The 18,502-nt window shown below is 35.7% G+C and overlaps 1 protein-coding gene across 1 annotated transcript in view; it reads right to left on the bottom strand.

Moving 5' to 3' along the window:
• The window catches only part of WDPCP (WD repeat containing planar cell polarity effector), a 361,203-nt gene that overhangs the window by 235,535 nt on the left and 107,166 nt on the right, over positions 1-18,502 (bottom strand). The window contains exons 2-6 of the mRNA XM_027865293.1: positions 17,434-17,518; positions 14,018-14,062; positions 13,174-13,224; positions 11,574-11,644; positions 11,224-11,283 (exon numbers count right to left, since the gene is read on the bottom strand). Of these exons, the coding sequence (XP_027721094.1) occupies positions 11,224-11,283; positions 11,574-11,644; positions 13,174-13,224; positions 14,018-14,062; positions 17,434-17,494 (288 nt within the window). The 5' untranslated portion in view covers positions 17,495-17,518. The remainder of the gene's footprint in view (positions 1-11,223; positions 11,284-11,573; positions 11,645-13,173; positions 13,225-14,017; positions 14,063-17,433; positions 17,519-18,502) is intronic.

Genomic DNA, 18,502 nt, shown 5'->3' with positions numbered 1-18,502 from the left:
ATTGTGAAATGGGGGCATGCAAGTATTACTAGAGGCCCCAAGCTAATGGTAGTCAAAACCTACTGGTGCCAACCTACAGTCTTCCATCCTGACTAGGAATCAAATGAATAGTTCACAGTGAAGTTTTTCCTAGATGTGCCATATTTCTCACCACCTCTGGATGAAGCTAAGAAACTTTTTGAGGTCAGTCTGTCCCTGAAGACCAGATCAATATGTGTTTATGTATCCAGATGTTTAGTACAATTTTTCTGCTGACTTAACAGCTTCCAGGTGCTCTGAGAGAGTAAGGATAGTCATAGAAGCCAATACTACTTCTACTAAAACAGTGTTTCCATCAAAGGATCCTGGAGAGCAGGGGCCTGATCAATTGCCCCTTATTTTGACTAATGGTTAGCAAATTTCTGCCACCTGCTGCCTTAATCCTGGTGATTCTGGGCTGCTGGTGAAAATTCTTTTATCCTGCCACCTCCACTATCCTCTCATTCCTATATAACTGAGACATATACCTCCATAGTCTTTGTGCTTTACTATTCTTTTTTTCCACTGTAGCATCTAGAACTCCCACTTGTGTTGTTAACAAATTGGGCTGAATCCTAGTCTCTTAAAAAAAAAGTTAAACATATATTTTGCTTTAGACACAAACCAATAACACTCAAACCCCATATATTTCCACAAAAAAATGTTACCACCTGATAGAGTGATTATAACCAATAATACATGCCACTTTCAACTTCTGTAGCTTACATAGGGCATTTCCTATCCCATATCCATGCCCACCTTTTCACTTCCCCCTTCTAGCTTCCCTTACTTCCTCCAAAACTCAGTTCAAATCCCACCCTCCGCAGTGACTACTAGTGACTTCACTCTGAGATTACTTCCCACTTATAGTGTATATAACTTGTATGTACAACTTTTTGCATGTTATCTCCTCCATTAGAATATGAGTTCCTTAAGGGCAAAGAACATGTAGTTGTCTTTTTTAACCATTCTTTATATCCCCAGTACTTAGCATAAAGATTGCTTAGCATATAGTAAGCACTTAATAAATGATTGTTAACTGACTTTTGTGATTTACTTATTTTTAACAGAACAGAATTATGTATATTTAACTATCCTCATTTAGTACCAATTTTGTTCACTATTTGATGAATTTTATTGGCTTTATTTATAGTATTGTAATCATTGTGTATATTGATGTCTCTGAGTATGAGGATGAAGTTTGGGGTGGAGAGAAAGATTGTGAGCTGTATACCTCTACTAATTGAGAAATGAAGGAAAATAATATGGAAACTGATAGACGACTGCATTGAGAATATGGATAGAGCAATATAGATGGATGGAGTGAAACTCAAAAGAAGAAAAGCTGCTGAGCTATGAGTGGGAGGATCTAGAAGTGGCTGTGTTAAGTCAAGTTTGTTGATTCCACTTGACATAATTTGTCAGAGGATATGAGAGGAGGAATAACCCACATTGAAGAGGTGGCTATGGGATATGGTATCATCCAGATAGAGATAGTTTTCCATAAGGGTAAGAAGCAAGCAAGTAATGAGCATTTATTAAGCACCTACTATGTGTCAGCTACTGTGTTGAGGGCTAGAGATTCCAAAGAGGCAAAAGACAGTCCTTGCTCTCAAGGAGCTCACAATCTAATGGGGAAGCCAGTAAGCAAATAATTATATGCAAACAAGATTTTGGCAGAATAAATTGGAGGTAATCTCCAAGTGAAGACACTGTGATAAAGGAGGACAGGGGAAGGATTTTTGCAGAAGGTGGAGCTTTAGTTGGGACTTGAAGGAAGCCAGAGAAGCCAAGAAATTAATATGAAGAGGAAGAAAATTCCAGGATTGGAGACAGCCAATGATAATACTTAGAGTCAGGAGATGGAGTGTTTTGTTTGAGGAACAGGCAAGAGAACAGTGTCACTAGATTGTAGAGTATGCGCAGGAGAGTAAGGTGTAAGAAGACTAGAAAAATAGGAAGGGATCAAGCTATGAAAGTCTTTAAAAGCCAAACGGAAGATTTTACATTTGATTGTGGGGATAACAGGGAGCCACTGGAGTTTGCTGAATAGTGTGACGCCTTGGTCCGTCCTATGCTTTGGAAAGACCAATTCAATAGCAGAGTAGAGGATGAATTGGAGTGGGGATAGATCTGAGGTAAGCAGACCAGTCAGAAGAGTCCAGGGTGAGAGGTGATGAGAGCCTGCACCAGGGTAGTGGCAGTGTCAGAAGAGAGAAGGGGCATATGAGGAGAAATGTTAAGAAAGTAGAAAGGACAGGACTTGGCAACTAAATAAATATGTGAGGGCAGGGTTTAAGAGAAAGAATGAGGAGATGCCAGCTAAGTTGTGAGCCTGACTGACTGGGAAGATGCTGATTCATTCTACAAGAAGATGGAAGGAGTTTGAGATGAGATCTAGGATGACAAGAAACAGTCCATATGCACAGAGACATTCACAGTTACAGCATTTATAATTAAATAGAAGCCGAAACAAAAAGCCCAAAAATGAGGAATGGCTTAACAAATTGTGACATGTGAATGAAAAGAACATCATTGCATTGTATGGAATAACAAATTTTAGGTCTCAGAGAAACATGGGAAGAGTTGCATGATGTGACACAGGGTGGAAAAAGCAGAACCAAAAGAACAATGTATATGACTGCAAACATATCAATGAAGCCAAGGCTAAACAGCTTATCCATTGTTAACAGAAAGTAATGATGCATAATTGAGTGCTAACTATGTTTGTTATCTGATGAGTCTTGCAAAGTTGAGTTCTGTCATAGATAGATGGAAAAGAGTAAAGTGTAAGAAAACTGGAAAGGTAGAAAGGGCCAGGTTGTAAAGGTCTTTAAATGCCAAATGGAGGATGTTCTATTTGATGCTGGAGATAATAGGGAGATACTGGATTATGAGATAAGGCTGGGGGTTGGGGACTGGTGATATTGTCAGTCCAGTGCTTTAAGAAACCCACTTTGGCAGCTAAATGAAGGATGGAGGACTAGAGTCGGAAAGACTTGAAGCGGAGAGACCAAGTGAAGGCTATTGTAATAGTAAGAGATGATGAGGACCTGAAGCAAGTGGCAGTGTTTGTATGAATAGAGGGAGGGAAATAGAAAAGAGATGTTGTAGCAAGACCTGCTAAACTGTTTGACTCTCCTGACTTTGTCGTCATGACAAAGATGCTTTCTCACCCTGCAACCTCCCTCCACCATGATAGTCCCCTTCTCCTACTAGTGAGTTTTTTCTAGAGCCTCAATGCTTCAGACTCTGCAGACTTTGCTACCATGTCTTCATGTGGGTACCCTGCCCCTTTCAGCTCTGTTTTATGTATTGTTTCCCCCTCCATTAGAATGTAAACCCCTTAGGGGCAGCTAGGTGGTGCAGTGGATAGAGCACTGGCCCTGGAGTCAGGAGGACCTGAATTCAAATCCGGCCTCAGACACATAACACTTACTAGTTGTGTGACCCTGGGCAAGTCACTTAATCCCAATTGCCTCACAGAAAAAAAAAAAAGAATTTAAACCCCTTGAGGCCAGGGATTGTCTCTCTTCTTCTTCTTGCTTGTATTTGTATCCCTTGCACTTTGTACAGTACCTGGAACAGGGTAACTACTTACAAAATGCTTATTGACTGTTACCTGAGTGTACATATGAGAAGTTGAGTATGATTCTCAGGTTTTCAGCCTGGGTGACTGGAAAAATGGTGGTACCCTCAACAATAATTAGAAACTTGGGAAGAGGTGAGGACTTTTGGGGAAAGATAATGAGTTCTATTTTGGACAGGTTGAGTTTAAGATGCCTATGTCATAGCCAATTGAAGATATGTCAAAGACGTAACTGGAGCTTAGGAAAGAGATCAGATATCCAGCCTGGGAATAATCCTATGGTTGAATCCAAGGGAGCTGATGAAACCACAAAGTGAGACAGAGGGAGAAGAGAAGAGGGCCTGAGACAGAGCCTTGGGGGATGCCCACAGATAGTGGGTACGACCTGGACTTGCTTGCCAATCCCTTGCAATCTGTCTGCTCACCTCACAGCTTTATTGAAACTATTCCCTTCAAGGATACCAAAGATCTCTCAGCTAAATCCAACAGCTTTTGTTAGGCCTTGTCCTCTTTGACTTCTCAAGATGCTTTCCATCCTACAAATCATCCCTTCCTCATGGATAATTTCTTCTCTCTCAATTTCTATGGCATTATTCTCTCTTGGTTCTTCTCTTATCCATCTGTTCTCTTCTTTTAAGTCTCCATCTCTGGCACCTTAATTGTGAGTATTCACCAGAGTTCTGTACTCAGCTCTTTTTTTTCCTCCTCCAATTTCTGCTGAGGCCCACAACTTTTCTGGTCACACAAGTTTGCAAAATTTACCTTCCTACTCACTCCAAAATTTTACCTTCCTACTCACTCCCTTGCCTCACATACAATCATTTGCCAAGCCTTATTTATTCTACCCCCAAAACATTTGCATTCAGCCTTTTCTGTTCAATCACACTTGCTGCTGCCCTACTTTGGTTACACTGTCCTATCACCTTTCACCTGAACTTTTGTAACAGCCTTCAGAAAGATCTTCCTGCTCCTGCTTTCTCCACAAAGCCATCGAAATTATCTTCTCAAATCACACAGGACTAATTCACTTCTCTGCTCAAAAATCTTCAGTGGCTCCCTCTTGCCCCTTGGATGATACACAAACACCTCAGCATGGTGTTCCAATCCTTTCATATTTTCATAATACTTATCTTTATGTAATCAATATTCCATCCAGATTGGTCAACTCACTGTTCCTCAAACTCTCTATGCCATCTCACTCTGTATATTCAAGCTGTCCCCACTGTGCCTAGAACACACTCTCTCCTTGCCTCTATTCCTAGAATCCTTAGCTTCCTTCAAAGTTCTCTTCACATTGTATCTCCTATCTGAAGACCTTCCTCTCCCTCCAGGAGAGATTAGAGGAGGTCATCCTAAAATTACCTTCTATTTTCTTAGATGTTTATAAAGGTTGTTTCCCCTCAGGTAAGATCCTGGGAGTTAGGGACTAGCTAAGTTTTTGCCTTTGTATCTTTAGCATCTAACACACTGTCTTTTTTTATTTTTATTTCATTTTATCAGCTTATTATATATATACATATATATATACATATACATATATATATATATGTATGTATATATATTTGTGAGCAGTTGGGGTAAGTGACTTGGCCAGAGTCACACAGCTAGTAAGTATTATGTGTCTGAGGCCGGATTTGAACTCAGGTCCTCCTGAGTCCAGGGCCAGTGCTCTATCCACTGTGCCACCTAGCTGCCCCCACACTGTCTTTTACACAATAGCCACTTAGTCGTTTCTGTTGCTGAACTGAATTAAGTTGTCTTATAGTTGTACCTGCAAAACTGTAATTGATGTTAAGAGAAAGTAAACTATAAGTAACTATAAGTTTATAGCCCATTTATAAGCAATTATAAGTTAAACGTACTTGGTTTAATAAAGTTTGCCTGAAAGCACTAATATAGATAAAGTAAAATCTTTTCTGAATAACAAAGCTCTTCTTCTTCTTATTATTCAACAATTCTGATACATGTCTACGATTTAGAATATACAACTTGTATGAAATTAGGAATTTCCTAATTTTTTGTAGTTTTGAGCAAGCAATAATTTTTCTACATTAAAATGCTACATCATGATGATGATGATGATGACGGAGATAAGAGGCAGTGTGGTGTAGTGGAAAGAGTTCGGGTATTAAAGCCAAGAAACCAGTTTTCAAGTTCAGATTTCTGATACTCATTAGCAGTGGAGCTACTTAGAGCCACAATTGTAAAATCAGAATAAAAAAAAACTTTTATGATTTACCTTACTGGATTGACGAGCTTCGTAAACCTTAAAATGCTATATAAATGTTTGTTCTTCTTATTAATGTTCTGGAAAAAGAGCTGCCCTTGGAATCGGGCGAGGCCTAGGTTTAAATTTTGTCCATCACGTCTACCAGCTGCATGACTCTGGGCAAGTCACTTGACCTTTCTGAGCCTCAGCTTCCTCATCCGTAAAAAGGGGACAGCGATATTTGTCACACCTATTTCACAAGGCTGTTGTGAGCATCACTGAATACATAGCATTTGGCAAACCTTAAAGTACCTTATAATTATTAGTTATGATCAAGATTACCCAAATATATTGGGTAATAAAATAATTCAGGGCAGCTAGGTGGCCAGTGGACAGAACACTGGGCCTAGAGTCAGGAAGACTCATCTTTGTGAATTCAAATGCGGCCTCAGACACTTACTAACTGTGTGACCCTGGGCAAGTCATTAAACCCTGTTTGCCTCAGTTCCTCAACTGCAAAATGAGCTGGAGAAGGAAGTGGAACACTACTCCAGTATTTCTGCCAAGAAAACCCCAAATAGAGTCATGAAGAGGTCGTATATGACTGAAATGACTTAAAAAACAAAATAGAATAGTTCAAGGAATACTTTATGGAAAAAAAGTTACTCCTCTGTACTGATCCTTAATTAAATTATTATTAGAAGGCTAACAACTCTAATGGAGGTTGCTAGGTAGCTCAATGGATAGAGTGCTGGACCTGGAGTCAGGAAGACTTGAATTCAAATCCAGCTTCAAATACTTACTAGCCATGTGACCCTGGGCAAGTCACTTAACCTCTGTGACAAATCACTCCAGTATCTTTGCAAAGAAAACCCCATGGACAGTATAGTCCACAGGGTCACCAAGACTCAGACACAACTGAATGAATGAACAACCACCCCCGCAACAACAAAAACTGTAATAGACAATCTGATTGATAACTAATAGATCCACATGCATAAAATATTGCAATACATCTCAAACTAGGAAAAGTATGTAAAGACCTTGGGCTTAGAACATAGCTTTAAACATGTCATTGGGGGCCAACAACATTAACTAAAATGTACAGTGACAACCGTTTGAACCTATATATGGTCTTTTTGTTTCTTAATGGGGAAATAAGTTTGCTCAAACTGCATTTATTAGAACACTTGATGCTATTATCTTTGCCATTTTCTTCTGTAAATGAGTGGATTTAGGAAATAAATGATGGGGCTCTCCAAATAGAAGGCCCCTAGGAGCAACCAAACAAATTTTATTTGACTATTTAGAGGACATGAGAGGGAAGGGAGGAGGCTGAAGAATTAAATGTGGCTCAGAAGTGGGAGAGGCCACATAATTTTTAGCACAGGGACTCATTCAATTATTTTTTTTTTCTTAAGGAGTGGAGGCCTACATACATTGGATGAAAGCTTTTCTAAAAACTAAAAAAAAATTCTAGTCACCAACTACCACTCTTGTCCTAAATAGAATCAAAAACTTATTGGCTTTGACTAACATTGTGAGATATCATAATACATTATCCTGGAAGCTGCAGAATCTCAATTCCCATCCTATCATAGGACCCACTAAAATAAGAGAACTAAGAGAAATAAGAGAATATAAATATAAAGAAATAAATATATAAAATAAATAAATATATATATAAATATATAATTTATAAAAATATAAAGAAATAAAATAGAGAAATAAGGCAACTGAAGATATGCTTACTTCTGGAAATTCAGCTTAAAAATGATTTTTAAGTACAGAATAGATTCATTAATTTAGGGATTGATTACATACAGTCATTTCCAGAAGTATACAAAAATGAATGGAAAGTGTTAAGGGTTTTTGACATATTTAGTACTTTAAATAGAGTAAAAGTTCAGGTGTTTTGTTTTTACTAAAATATCCATTAAAAACCTGTTGGTAGTAAAAAAAAAAAACCCATATTTTAGAATTAACCTATCACCATGTCACAGAAATAAAATAAAACTTCCTGAGTATACACTATGATCAAATACCAAATCTCCTATTTAAGCGTCACATAATTATTAATGTTTTATGCACTATAAGATTCAACAACAGCTCAAAAGAGTGGTATTGTAGGACTGATGAAAAACATGAAAGCCTGAAAACACCTACTCCAATTTCAAAGTTGAAACAGTTCTATGTTTATTTACAATTTATACTCTACCGAATTCTAATTGAAGGACTTGTATTCAAATACATATAAAACAAAACAATTTAGCTCTACACATATACTCTACTAACCTGCACTTTCAAAAACATGCTTGCTAAATGAAAACATTGTAAAACATATCTAGGAAGAACTGTGGATTGTGACGCTGCCCTACATATTTCGACATGTCTGACAAGTTTCAACCTCCCCCTTGGTGTCAAGGGCGGAGGCAACCAGACACACCCCTGACAAGAGGTGGCCGTCTTGCCCTCTGGTCAAATAATTTTGAGACTATTTTCAAGGTGAGTAATGGCATTTAAGAATTGCATTCTGAGCTTCACTAGATTCTATGCTTTTGGAATAGATTTGGGACTAGCATTGGAAAGGATTTATATTCAAACTGAGGTTTTAATGAAGCTTTTTAAAAGGACTTTACATCTCAAACTGATTGGGAAAGAGAATACCTTGGGGCTTGAAATACAGGGATTGGACAAAATCATCTCCTTCAAAAATAAACAGTGAGATATGGGGAAAGAATGTGCAAATGCAGGGTGTCATAGTCCAGGCCAAAGGAGGTGGGGATTCGATTGCATTAGCCAGGGCCAGGATTATGAAATGGACAGAGCCCAAGTGTGTGTAAATAGAAACATCAAAGCTGAGGTCAGAGCAGCATGAGCTTTCTTCTTCAACTCCTCCTCCTCCTCCTCCTCCTCCTTCCCCTCTGTCTCTGTCTCTTTGTGTGTGTCTGTCTCTCATTGTCAGTCACTGTCTCTCCCCTCCCTCCCTCCTTCTCTCTCTCTCCCTCTCTCTCTTTCTCTCTGTGTCTGTGTGTTTCTCTCTGTCTCTCTCTGCCTGCATCTCTGTCTCTCTCTGTCTCTTTCTCTTTTTTGGAGAGGGATGAAGGGGAACATGGGTATGGAAGCAGGAGTCAGAAAAATGAAGGAGGGTGCCTCTTATCCCGGGACGTGTCTTGTGAACATTAGCTCCATTCAGACCTGAGGTGGAAGTTAGAGCCAAGGTTGGGTGGGAATAGGAGTCAGGGGGCTCCGCTAAATTGGGAAGGAGAGGGGAAAGGAATACAAATTTATATAGTACCTGCTATGTACCAAGCATAGTGCTAAGTGCTTTTTACAAATATTATCTCATTTGATCTTCATAACAACCCTGGAAAGTAGGTGCTATTATTATCCCCATTTTAGAGTTGAGGAAACTGAGTTAGACAGAGGTTAAGTGACTTGCCTAGGTTCACACAGCTAACCTCACCCAGTGTCTGATGTTAGATTTGAATTCAGGTCTTCCTGATTCCAGGATCAACACTCTTTCTACTGCACCACTACCCAGGAAGAGGAGAGGATCAGAGAATCAGATTTAGAGCTAAAAGGGACTTTAAAGACTACTGAATCCAATCCCCTCACTTTACAGACCAAAATACAGAGACAGAGCAACTTGCCCATAGTCACACAGCTACTAAGTATCTGGGGCAGAATATGAACCCAGGTTTTCCTGACTCCAAGCTTAGCACTCTGTCCATTGTGCTGGATAGCCCCTTCCATTCATTCATTCACTCATTCAGTAAATATTTATTAAGCACCTACTATGTGCCAGGCACTGTGCTAAGTACTGGGGATACAAAAAGGGGCAAAAGACAGTCCCTGCCCTCACAGAGCTTACTTCATATCACCAGAGTTCTAGGGAACACAGTTTGGGAAATGTCAGCTTAAAGATTATATATTTCATTGTTTTAAGCAGCATTCATAAGAGAATAATAAATATAATAGCTGAAATTAAAATAGCACTTTAAAGTTTGCAAAACACTGTACATACATTGTCTCATTGGAGCGTTACAATTCTATGAGTAACTACTATGAGCATTGCTGTTTCCATTTTGCAGATGAGGCAACTGAGGTTCATAAAGGGGTTAAATGAGTTGCCCATGACCATAAAGCTAGTTAATGACTGAGGCAAGATTCAAACCCAAGCTTTCCTGACTTCAGGTCCAGCACTCTATCCACAAAGCCAGGTTGAAGGAAATATTAAGCATTGAGAGTAACTCACACTAAGAAATAGTCACTTTTTAATTACCTGTAGCAAATCACAATTTATGACAAATGAGCACAAAATGTCACCAAATGTGAAAGAGAAACACATATGATACTACAGACATCCATCAACCACCACAAAAGCTGTAAAGAAAATGGCTAAGCTGACAATTTTTTCCTATATCTTTCTCACTTCTGTTACCTTTCACCTCTACTATATCTATCTTGTATTTGTATGTTATCTTCCTCATTGGAATGTAAGTCCTTTGAGGACAGGGACCATTTTTGCCTTTTCCCAACGCTTAACACAGTCCCTGCACATAGCAGATGCTTAATAAATGCTTGTTTATTGATTAGTTGAAATAGGAAAACATATCCCATAGGGTTAACAGTACCATTCTTTGTGTTATTAATGCAACAATGCAGAATAAAAAAAAAAGAGTGACTAGAGGCAGGTAGACATTTTATAGGTATATGGACTTTTCGGAATCTGCTACCAAAGTGGATGTACTTATTCACTGAATTGGGAATATGTGATGACCAATGATAAATTAGGACAATTAATTGGGACCTTTCTTGTATTTTGGGTCTAGATTTACCTCAACATGGAGCTCAAGGTGCATCGATGGCTCCTAAAACTACACCTACATGGATTACCTCTTTTAAGTCTAACTCTAATCCACTTATTGGTTTTCTCAATGTTGTGTGGCTGTTTATATTTACTGATCCAAATGAAATAATGTTTGTAGGGCTCTTAGCACAGAGCCTGGCACACAGTAGGTACTATATAAATGCTTATTCCCTTCCCCATAGATATGAGATACTATAACAGCTTTCTGTCATCTAGCATAATCACTATTCATGAACACAGTTAGTCTTGCTAATAAATGTTTAATGCTCCATATAATATTTTGAAATATTTTATTCACATTTAGACATTGAAAGTTGCTATTCTACAAATGTATTGATTAATGGGAATGATAGTCAATTTGATTGCCTTGTGTTAGTTTGTACTCCTGAAGAAATAGAATCTAAGCTATGACATTTTCTCCTTTAAGGAGTTTTTTTTTCCCCACTGACTAACATTAAAACCTAAGAAAGGACACGAATGATAATTTTCAGCTCCATTGGCTGAACATCAAGAAATCATGTTACACGGTTTTACCTGACAGACATATTTGTTCTTCCATTTGCTCAACACACATCGACTGTTTTGCATCAGCTCCTAAATGACACAGAAAAACAAAGGAGAGGAAAATTGGCCGTCCCGTACACAAATACATACGTACATACATGCATGCATACATACTGTCATTATCAGTTAAAGTGCTTCTAATTTTCGAGCAGAGGAGATTAGCATGCCACACAAAGATGCATCTGTTTGGAAACTGCTCACTGGACAAAAGCAAAGTTATCATCACCTGGAGGGCTGATCCTTTATGAAAATTAAAACTGTTGAAAGAAGTTTATAACAAAGATTGTTTGTTGTCATTCTTAAAACTTTGTGAAAGGTACCTCCAATTCCTTGAGAGTATCTCTCAGTTTTTCTGGACGTCGATTCTTGAGTATCCAAGGATAATCTCGTGCTAGCAAACAAAACACAGATTGCGTTTAGATAAATGTGGATTCTTTAAAAATCAACATAGAAAAAATCCTACTCACTATCAGAAATAGATTATAAAATTTAAAGTGGATATATATGAATGAGATGGAGTAGGTTTCACTTCCACTGTCAAATGACAACCTTTTGAAAAGTTTCACTATAGGAACAAGATTTTAACAAATAATGACCCCAGTAACTATAATTTTGTAATGGCAACCACATATTTGGCTTTCAGAGACAATGTGTAAATTTCCCAGTTCTGAGAATCTAGCTCATTAAGGTACAGGTATCGAACTGTTTCTTAAGTAATCATTCAGTTTAGACATATGGAAAATGCAGGGCAAAAATTGTCATTCCAGAATTTCAAATACATTATTTTCATATAATAAAGGAGATAATCAATTAATGAATACAATTGTCACATGTGTACTTATTTTTAATAAATGCAAAACTGGGAATAATTGAAAATTTGGCATCAAAAGTTGGATTTTTACGCAACCAGAAAAACCAACAACTGAGGATAAGCCAGATTTAAAGGAAAAATATTGATAAAGTTAGAAACATTCTTGTGCTTAAACAAGTTATCTTTTTAAAAAAGTACTTTTAAATATTTAAAAATCTCTAAGACCCAATTTGTTTTAAAAGCATTTATTTGAAAAATGAAATCTAGCTATAAGAAACACATTTAAAAATTACAGACATCAAGGAATTGAAATCAATTTGGCTAAAGAGAAGCATTTAATACATGTTAAATACATTGTGATGCTATATGTTCAGTATGAAAATGAATAAAAATATTCTTTATTCACCTGGTTATAATTCTAAATAATAGGGTGGAAAAGTTACATAGTCAATTGCGGCAGCTAAGTTATTGTAGTAAAACCACTTTCCTGCTTATCTTTTCTAAATCAACCTAATTCTAAGTACAATAAACTTAAAATTTGTGATGCAATCAATATTAAAAATTTTAAAAGTTGCACATGGCAGCAGCCCTCATTTTAAATGAGGGCAAAATGTTTCAGGTATTTTTACTTTTTCCTAAATTTTATTATTAAAACCATATTACTGTATTTACTGTGATGTACAATCATTAAACTGTATTATTAAATAATTATAAAGCATATATTTTAAAATTTGTGTGAATATGGGGACATTAAATTTTAATAGTACTCATGGTACAAAACATTCACTATGAAAGTAAAAGTCAACATAAATTCATTTTGTGAGAGTAGTTAATAGCTATATTATGTTTATATAAAATAGACTTACTCAAACTTTGGGAAGACATAGATTTTAACAGACTAAATCAGTGAGATCTAAGACATGATTCTTATTAATGTATTCATTTCACTAAAGAACATGAACATGAACATGAAACAAAAAAAATTCAGAATGAGAAATACCTTTGTGCATAAAGCTGGGTGTTATTTCATTATTCTGTCAGAAATATAAGCAACAATAAAATATGATAACTTTATAGCAATTCTTAAAAAAAACATAAAAGATGCTTACATTCTGCCAATTGTTGCTTCTCTTCTAAGTAACCATGATCTGTTGGTGAAACTATCGGGGAAGGAGAAGCAATAAAAGTTTAGTAGTCAACTTTATAACTTTTGTCATGAAATTACTGTAAAGATTTAAAAATTATTCTAGGGCAAACACCATTCTACAAAGACAACAGCTTTGTTTTCACTTCACAGAGATATCTTAAATTTGCAGTGAAAGAAGGCTTATTCAGTACAACAGGTGGACCAATATTCCTGAGCCTCCAGTCTCATCAGATAGTGAAGTGAGCTGCAACTGAATCCTGACCAGAAGCTGAGTCAGTCTGTCAACAGAACTATGGAAACAACATATTAACCACCAAGCTAAGCACTCAGGATGCCCACACAAGCTCTACCTGAACCTGTACTGAAACAGGAAGTAACTCTAGCTGGAAAGACCTTTTGGCCCATCATGAAACTTCTAGGATTAACAGGATTAATCAGATAAAGAAAATTGATCATTCACTCAGAAATGCCTATTTCAGATACCAGGTGAGGAGTCAGGAGCACAGAATAGGTGCAGTTCTATGCATTTATGATGCCCTCTACTGGGATGCCAATTAATAGAAGTGACTGGACAGTCCAGCAATCAGTATGATCAATAGAAAAATGTAAATTTTTCTTGCTACCTCACATTAAAAAAGACTGTATTACATGAAAAACATACCAACTTTGAGAATTTCTAGGAAAATAGACTTTTCCTGAATAATCCATTCCTAGAGATAATATGGATGGTGTTCTAAAGTTCTCATTTTTTCTTATCATCTAGGATATTTAATTTAATTAAAATGTTAATAGTATACTTCTTTTACCTGAGTCTTTCTTCTCATAATACTGGTAGATCCCAATGTCTCTGTCTAAATAATGAGAAGAAATAACATTAAGTTATGGTAAACACCTTTAGGGGGAAAAAACTAAGTCAGATTGGATTTTAGCAGGGGGAACCCCAGAAGAAGACACAAAAAGAAAATTCTAATCAGCCAATGGAGAATGAAGACAAATGACCTGGAAAGAGACCTGGTTGGGGTTGTGATCCTCCTTACTCTGGCTCAGTCCAGCATTCCTGGACCCATACTAATCCTGTCCTGTAGCTGACTAAATCCCTCAGGGAAGGTCCACCAACTACCTGGTCATCCAGAGATTTATAGGCAGTTTGTTGAAGGAATGGAGAGAGATATGGTTTAAGCAGAATGAACTTCTGAGGGTCATTCAAATTAGAATCTACCGCTGTGGCTACACCAGAACTAACTGGGATGGGGTTGTTTTGAAAGGTGAGTTGATATTTCTCAAGCATTTGGCTCTATCTCAAACTTTAATGACAGGAAAGCAGATTAACTTTAAAAACTTATTTTTTCATATATGTGTATGTATATACATATATATATATATATATATATACACACACATATATATATACACAGAGAGAGAGAGAGAGAGAGAGAGACATGAATATGAATACCTTCCTCTGTTCAACTCCTGTACTGAAATAATCAGCTTGTGTTTTCTTTTGGGTAACATAAATTGTTCTTCCATAATGACAAAAGGACTACTGCTAATATATTTGAGAGCAGTATGGACTGCCCCCTAGTGACTAAATGTAACTTTGACAACTTTTCTCTCATCAAAATATAGCAGTTATTTGTACTTACTCAGCTTGTCCCCTTCAACACACAATTGTACTTGTATTTTGAATGAAGCAATTTATTTCTATTTGTTTACATTTGTAAAGTATTTTTTTATTCCAAAGAATTTAAAATTCCATGTCTTCACTTTTGCCTAAGCTATAATATGAAAGTCTAGAAATATAGCAAGCAGAGTCCCCAGCTCTCTGAAATCTGAATTGCAGTACTTGAAACTAAGCCAAATCCCCACATCCAAGTACTAGGTCTCTGGCATAGGGCTAAGTAAAGCCACTACCTCAAAACCAATGCTTCACCTTGGCTCAGTTAGAACTACCCAAGTCATAAACAGCCCTAAGGACTTCAGCTTTTTCTCAACTGTTATTTACACAGCCCCAGTCTTAGATGACAAAAGTATTTTAGGTTCTGAGAAAGAACTCAGTCCAGAATATTCCAGCTACACATACTTGCCCTATAGCTGATTTCTAAGCCCAGATACAGTACCAGTTTGAAGTATGAATACCATCATGAGCTCTGTGTACTATAAGTAAAATGAATGTCTATACTCAATCTGTGAAACATTTCTATCACTTTTAAAGAATCAGAAAGAAGCAATATGACTTGTTGACTTTACATACAATTTCAATGTTTCTTTTTATAGAGAGGAAAAAAACCCATATTTTCCCATGTTTCCCTGAAATGTAGCCTTTAGTGTCCTTGAAATCATGTTGGATTCCATGCTTACACTGTTGTTACATAAACTTGGAAAAGTTCCTAAGCAGTTCCACATATGACTTTCTCTACTTACACACAGGTGCTAATAATATGTCTCTCTATTTACTTCACTTAGTCTTCTAAGGATATAGGGATATTGCGTTAATACCACTGTTGGGCTTTCCATGAAAGCATTATGAATCATACCATTAACTATATCTCTAGTACACAGACTTAACCAAGTAAGTCTGATTTGCAGATTGTGTGCAATAAAATGCACAGGCTTTCTCAACCATGAGCTTGCATTGCATCAGTCAACACTTCATTCTAATTAGTTAATAACACTTAAATCCTAGCAACAGATGAATAATATTTTAATTAAAATTAATTTTAATTTTAATGGGGAAGCTGAATGACTGGAAACATTTTTCAGAAAAGTTAATCTTAGTGGAATTATTTTTTTTAATTCATCTCTTAGCTCTAAGGTACACTGTCATCAGTGCTCACCAGCAAAAAAAAAAAATAGCAAGGGCATACATTCATCTTTTCCAAATCTCAAGCTGAACATCTTACTGAAAATTCTTATGTTAGGTGACTTCGGTACTGCAAACATCTATATCTAAATTTAATATCTCTATGTTTTAACAGACTTTCAATTATGGATTTTTCAAAGTTTACATATGTCTGTGTTTACATACATATATAAATTCTTCCTGCACAAAAAAGAAACATTTCAGTTATCTTTTTTTAACTTACTTTTCATCCAATAAGTCATCACCTTGTCATAAAGATAAATATACCTGATACTATTTTTACCTTATATTCCCAATTAATCAAAAATGTTGAAATAGTTAAAAGAATTTAAACATTTAAAAATATTTAAGTTAACACAAAATAACTTGCACTAATATTATTATTAAAGTTGTAAAGGAAGCAATAACTTCTGTTGTGGTTTTCACAATAAATACTGAAGTAGTTCTTAATCTTAAGTATGACTACTTTCTCACCCATATGAAACAACAGTGAGTATAATTCCCATGAACGTAGGAAAACAAGAGTAGGGGATAGTTTTATGTCTTTGACATTATGCAAAAATAGTAGTTTTTACATAAGGTATTTTACCATTAATGAATCCAAAAGTTTATGGTTTTAACTTACATATGTATGTACCAAATATATATGTGTGTATATATATATATACACACATATATAGGTTAATAAGGTAAGCCTGCCCTCAAATAAAAAAATTAAAACTTTTTGGGGGAAAACTCAAATAATTAAAGAAAATAATTTCAAATACTTGTTTCTTAATGGAATATGCTTGAAATCTAAGCTTTATTCTATGTTTCAAAGCACTTTTCTCTACCAAAAACATTTAAAATACTAAGAAAATGAAAGAATGTAATAGTAATTAGGTATCTTCCCTGCATATGTCTAAAATTGTTATTTTAGTATCAAATTACTTGTCTATTATCAGCTAGCCTACTAATACTAATAAATAGGAATTAGCTAGTAGTGGAATCCCAGAATAAAATTGGAAATGTATATCTTAAAAAAAAATCAGTCACAATAAAATTAACTTTCACTACTGAAAATTCTACTCTAATGTAAGCTGAAATAAACACACTGTTCATCAAGATAATAAGAAGAAATTCTATAATACTTAATAATAAGTTAATTTGTGAATAACTAATTATTAACATATTTTAAATTTAAACAAGTTCACATATGTAAAGCACTTTGAAAACATTACAGCTTATATGAATGCAAGCCATTTCAATATAAAAAAGCAATAACTGCTCAATTAGAATTTCCAGGCTTTAGTATTAATTATGTGTTTTCAATTTTGTTATTTTTCTTTAAAGAAGAATAAAACTGGTCTAGAGTTGACTTACCTTCAATACGTAAGGTATTCTTTAAAGACCAGAGGTGCAGTTCAGTCAAGCAGAAAGACATCGGTTGGCAGAAAGAATCTCTGTCCTGCAAAAGGAAAAAAAATTGAAAAAGTGCCAATTAATTATTTTTGATCATTAATGAAACTAAGTTTCAGAAAGAATCATTTGTTATTAGTAGTATTTGAGAAGCAAAATAAAGTAAAATAATCATAATTCCATTGCTTTACTACTTATTTTTGCCACAAAGAAGGATAAGTTCTAGCAAAATAACTGAAAATTTTTCAGATTTAATGTACTGTCATACCCAGAAAGGTGATAGAAGGAATATTCATATTCTGAATTTTTAATTAATTTATTTTTAGTTTTCAACATTCACTTCCACAAGATTTTGAGTTCTAAATTTTTCCCCATCTCGCCCCTCCCCAAGATGGCTTGCATTCTGAATAATCCTTCCCCTAATCTGTCCTCCCTTCTATCACCCCCCCTCTTATCTCCTCCCCCTTCTATTTTCCTGTAGTGCAGGACAGATTTCTATACCCCATTGCCTGTATATCTTATTTCCCAGTTGCATGAAAAATGTATTTTGAATTTTTAATAGATTAGAAGCTGATAGTTTTGATTTTTAAAGATCTGAATATACTCAGAATAATTTTAATAAGAATCTTTTATATATTTAGTATCCTGACTTCCACTGTACATTCATTTAGATGTTATAGACATATTTCTGTTGCATTTTAATTTCATATATATGTACATATACATTTATGTTTATAATAAGAAGCATTTACTATCTCCTAAACACAAGATGGTCGAATTAAAATGAAAGTTGCAAGAAGAGTGTTGTATAGTTCCTATTACCTTACTTACAGCATACATTTGCTTTAAAGTAAACTACATGAAACCATATTGGCATTCAGATTAGTTTGCTAATCTGCATGTTATGCTGGATCCAGATATCTAGTTCCAGTTACATAAAGAATATTATAACACTTCCCATATTTACTTTCTGTTCAATAGCAAGATCTAATGATCAATACCTTTCTTAAATAGTTAAACCTCATTAACTTGA

The sequence above is a fragment of the Vombatus ursinus genome, unplaced genomic scaffold, assembly GCF_900497805.2.
Source record: "Vombatus ursinus unplaced genomic scaffold, bare-nosed wombat genome assembly UNPS02014778.1, whole genome shotgun sequence".
Lineage (NCBI taxonomy): Eukaryota > Metazoa > Chordata > Mammalia > Diprotodontia > Vombatidae > Vombatus > Vombatus ursinus.
Note: the sequence above shows the minus strand (reverse complement) of the source record. Positions and strands in the feature narration are given on the sequence as shown.